Source organism: Atta colombica, unplaced genomic scaffold (genome assembly GCF_001594045.1).
Source record: "Atta colombica isolate Treedump-2 unplaced genomic scaffold, Acol1.0 scaffold33, whole genome shotgun sequence".
Classification (NCBI taxonomy): Eukaryota; Metazoa; Arthropoda; class Insecta; order Hymenoptera; family Formicidae; genus Atta; species Atta colombica.
Window position 1 is genome coordinate 238,970 of NW_017259437.1, and position 3,916 is coordinate 242,885.

The following is a 3,916-nucleotide window of genomic DNA, read 5'->3' on the forward strand; positions in this document are numbered from 1 at the left end:
TATGCAATTTTTTATTGCAGCAAAACTCATCTTCCAAATGTTAAGTCTCAGCTGTACTCACCACAAGCTTCGACATACTACAAGTATGCTGGTCACTCGTCAATTTATTCCGATATCAAACCGCATGGAAATAATATCATGAAATTACATGCTGTGCTGCTCAGTGCGGGAACATACGACCTTGCGGCGCGAATAGAAATCTCCGTTAAAATTGTAAATAGCCAAGAGTATGTCGCTCAAAAAGGCAAGATGGAAAGTATATGCATCATTAATGATGGCAGTACGTAGATTCATACCTATCGCGATTACAGACACTAACGGACATGGGAGTGCTACATTTTAGTGTAACTCAGAATTTCATTCCTTGTCAGTACATACATATGGCGTATGTTGAAAATTGTTATATTATAATTGATATTTTAATAATGCCAACATATTTTTTACTTGATATATCACATTTTAGAGTCGATTATTTTGCTGCAATAATTTTTTGTATTCCGGAGGATACACAATGGAAAATCAGAATCTCCCATTCGGGTTCGATTGCGTTTAGTAAGTCAGACTTTACTAATATAATTATACTTAACTTTTTTATGATCCGTTAGTCTCGAGCTACCTCATGGTAAATCTACGAAGCAGTCGAGCGCACAGCAGAGATTTCAACAACTCTTTTCTGTCACGTCGCATTCAATTGGAAACGACTGCATATCTTTAACTGCCAAACAAATGATATACGTTACCTATCTTTTACCAAGACATATCGTCTATAAAGCACTTTTATATAATTATCTGTCACCTACTTTTATCGGCGAAAAAAATTCTTTTTCTTTACACAAATGAATTTATTTAAATCTCAGATGTACAGAATAAGCGAAAAGTAATTTCCCTAGTCGCGTTAAAAAATTAGAAATATCATTTCATTTTCATTTTCCTGCATAAATTCAATATGTATGTATATTCGGCAATTTATGATGATTGCTTATAACAGCATTAGAAATAGAAATTAGACTTTCCAAACATTTCTTAAACATGAAACGCGGCATTGGAATTTTTTGAAGTGTTCGGAGGAATTCGAAAGAATAAAATAAGAAATACTTGAGATCTTTTTAGATAATAGGCTTGTATTTTTTGTACAGTGTATTAAGAAATAAGAATGTGTATAAGTCAATTTCATTGAACCAGAATACTAGTGTAGATTATAATGTGAGAAAGGAATCTGTATATACAACTTGTCAAAACTTGTATAATGGGCAAAGTTATTTAATATTTTGAACGATTATGGCATTGTAATATATCATTTTTCCATAACACGTTAAACTTCCCGTTACAAAAGAATCTTTAAATAACTAATCTTATAAAAAAATAATATGTAATCGCCTTGGAACGAATCCTTTATAAAATAAAGAGGTCTAAATTTTTTGTAAATCTAATGGTATGTGTTAAAATATTTATTTTATAATACATCTCAAGAAGTGTATTAAGCTTTTGATAATGCATTAGCATTATAAATATATGTACAAGTGTATAGATAATATAAATATGATTAATTGCATATATACATTTAACCATATGCGTTTTTATATCGTTCTTTTGCAATCGTTTACTGAATGTTCAGCTCGCTGAACAGTTACAACATTTTCAACTTCCACTAAATTAATTTCTGTTAATTCTGGGAGGATATTCAAAGCGTTATTTGCAGTAAACATTTGAAGTTATTTGCAGTAAACATTTGCAGTTAATATAAATAATTTTAAGTAGAACCATTGCAACATTGTAACTCTTGCACACAGAACGCAGCAATGCTTACCGGCTATGGCGGAAATTGGCGTGAGAGCCAGTCAGTTTATCGCTTTTCCATAAAAGCGAAAGAATGATTGACTATTGCACTAACTTCCGCTGCGCTGCAAGTGTTACTACGTTTTATTTGTGAGAACTAAGAGTTTCAATTATCAATAAGACTTGATTTAATTTCGGTTGTATTTAGTATGTTCTTTTTTGTAATATTTGTTGATAGTTCCAAAAGAGTAGAGCTTCCTTGATTGATCATGGCCGAGATTCTGTATGTACAGTACAGGACTACTGAATTGTCGACGTTATAACGATTTATATCCCATAGAGTTGGAATATGCGGCTACTCATAGAGGGAGATGAGCTGCGTACGGCTCGTGAAAAAATTTAACAAAATAATGCTTATAAATAAGACATAAAATGATACAATAACTTATAAAATATATTTACAAGATATTATTAAGGAATAAGAATGATAAATATGTATATGAAGTAATAGAAAATAATTACAATCTTCCTACATATATTACAAGTGTTATTACATGCGATATATATTTCATGTAATGCGTTTATTGCATTTAGTGCATTGAATCCAATCTGCGCACTTTGTATACTCTGGGTATAATCCCGCCCGCTAAAAATGCGGTATAGCCCAAACAGATAGGATATACAAGACAACAAACAAAGAATACAAGAGCAAAACATTTATATTTTGCTATACAACATGCTTTACTATTCTCCTACACTTATGTATCACGAAATAACCACTGTCTTTACACACTCTACAGTAATCATTTTATGTAGATTATAATTTATGATGGCGCTGTTTATTTTAATGACAAATCAATAACACAATAATTTCATTAATATAGGAAAAAGTTCGTGACGTTTTTCCCGTTACATTTAACGAACTTTTTTCCACACCTAATATGTTAAAGAAATTGAAATCATAACACAATACTAATATAATATAAAAGCATGTAACAAAAATATGTAAGTTACAATGGGAAAATTATCTCCACTCCTATTTTTTTTTATTTTTGCTCCGTAAATCCCAACGCGGCGTATCTGTTGGAGTTATCCTATATTTATATAATTAGTTATAATCTTATAATAAAGAAATTATAACAATAGACTACTTTAGAAATGATGATAAAAAAAAAAGACAAATATATTAATGTAATGATAATATAAGATACTAGACAAATATAGATTAAATTGTTACGTACGTGATTTTTTTTATTGCAACATCTGGAAGCAAAATGGACTCATCTTTACAAATATTCATATCCATACAAATTGTTTCGTCTAAAAGTATATGCTGCTTTTCTCGCGCATATTGCACAAGTTGTCCATAGGTTGGTACACCTGCTCTGAAAAATAGAAAAGTACTCATCTTACTTTTTTCCAATTTATTCAATCAAATTATATTTCTTTCTCTAAATTTTTTTGTATAAAGAAAATACTTACACTTTTATTTTTTTATTATCATTTTTTTTTTTATCATTCTTTTCCATATTCAACGATTTTGTAGGGACAGAATTTTCCTTCAATCGCCATATCTGCTTAGGTGGTATATTATCTTGTGGCTTTGTCCATCGAAAGCAGTCTTCCTCGAAATGAATACTACATATCGTTGCTAAATGTATATTTTATAGTTTAAAAATTCCATATCCACATGCACACAAGATTCAAAAAAATAACAAATCAAATTTAATCTAAAGGACTGATAAGCCTCACAGGGTTAAATTAAAATATTGGTTTGTTTTAAATTAATTTATATGAATTGAAATTTAATAAGAAGTTTCTAAATCTATAACAAAACATTATAAAAATAAACATTTCGACCTTTTAAATTGATTTTTGAACTGATAATTTAGCAGATATTTTAACAAATTTAACTTAACTTTCATGTTATATAAATAACAAACTAATTAACTTTCCTATTATATAAGTATTTTTTTTAAGTTGTTAGTTTATTAAAGAAAGGTTTCCAGAATATGTATCTATTAATCTCTTTAAATATTTAATCATAAAAATCAAAATTAAATTACAATTAATCGAAATTCTGAATTTTATATTTCAATTTTATTCATTAGATAACATCTCTATAGAAATAATTAAAGTA

General features: G+C 28.9%; 2 protein-coding genes across 5 annotated transcripts in view; one reads left to right on the top strand and one right to left on the bottom strand.

The window, feature by feature from the left end:
* The window catches only part of LOC108690570 (trafficking protein particle complex subunit 8), a 7,970-nt gene extending 6,596 nt beyond the window's left edge, over window positions 1–1,374 (top strand). The window contains exons 10-11 of the mRNA XM_018197940.1: window positions 21–280; window positions 606–1,374. Of these exons, the coding sequence (XP_018053429.1) occupies window positions 21–280; window positions 606–715 (370 nt within the window). The 3' untranslated portion in view covers window positions 716–1,374. The remainder of the gene's footprint in view (window positions 1–20; window positions 281–605) is intronic.
* A 1,345-nt stretch (window positions 1,375–2,719) lies between these two features.
* LOC108690536 (THAP domain-containing protein 1 A-like) overlaps window positions 2,720–3,916 on the bottom strand; it is a 2,178-nt gene continuing 981 nt past the window's right edge. For 3 of the 4 annotated variants that reach the window (XM_018197876.1, XM_018197874.1, XM_018197875.1), the window contains 3 exons: window positions 3,259–3,427; window positions 3,018–3,161; window positions 2,720–2,870 (listed from right to left, as the gene is read on the bottom strand). In XM_018197876.1, the coding sequence (XP_018053365.1) occupies window positions 2,813–2,870; window positions 3,018–3,161; window positions 3,259–3,427 (371 nt within the window). In that variant the 3' untranslated portion in view covers window positions 2,720–2,812. The remainder of the gene's footprint in view (window positions 2,871–3,017; window positions 3,162–3,258; window positions 3,428–3,916) is intronic. The other variant, XM_018197877.1, reaches the window with a different exon arrangement.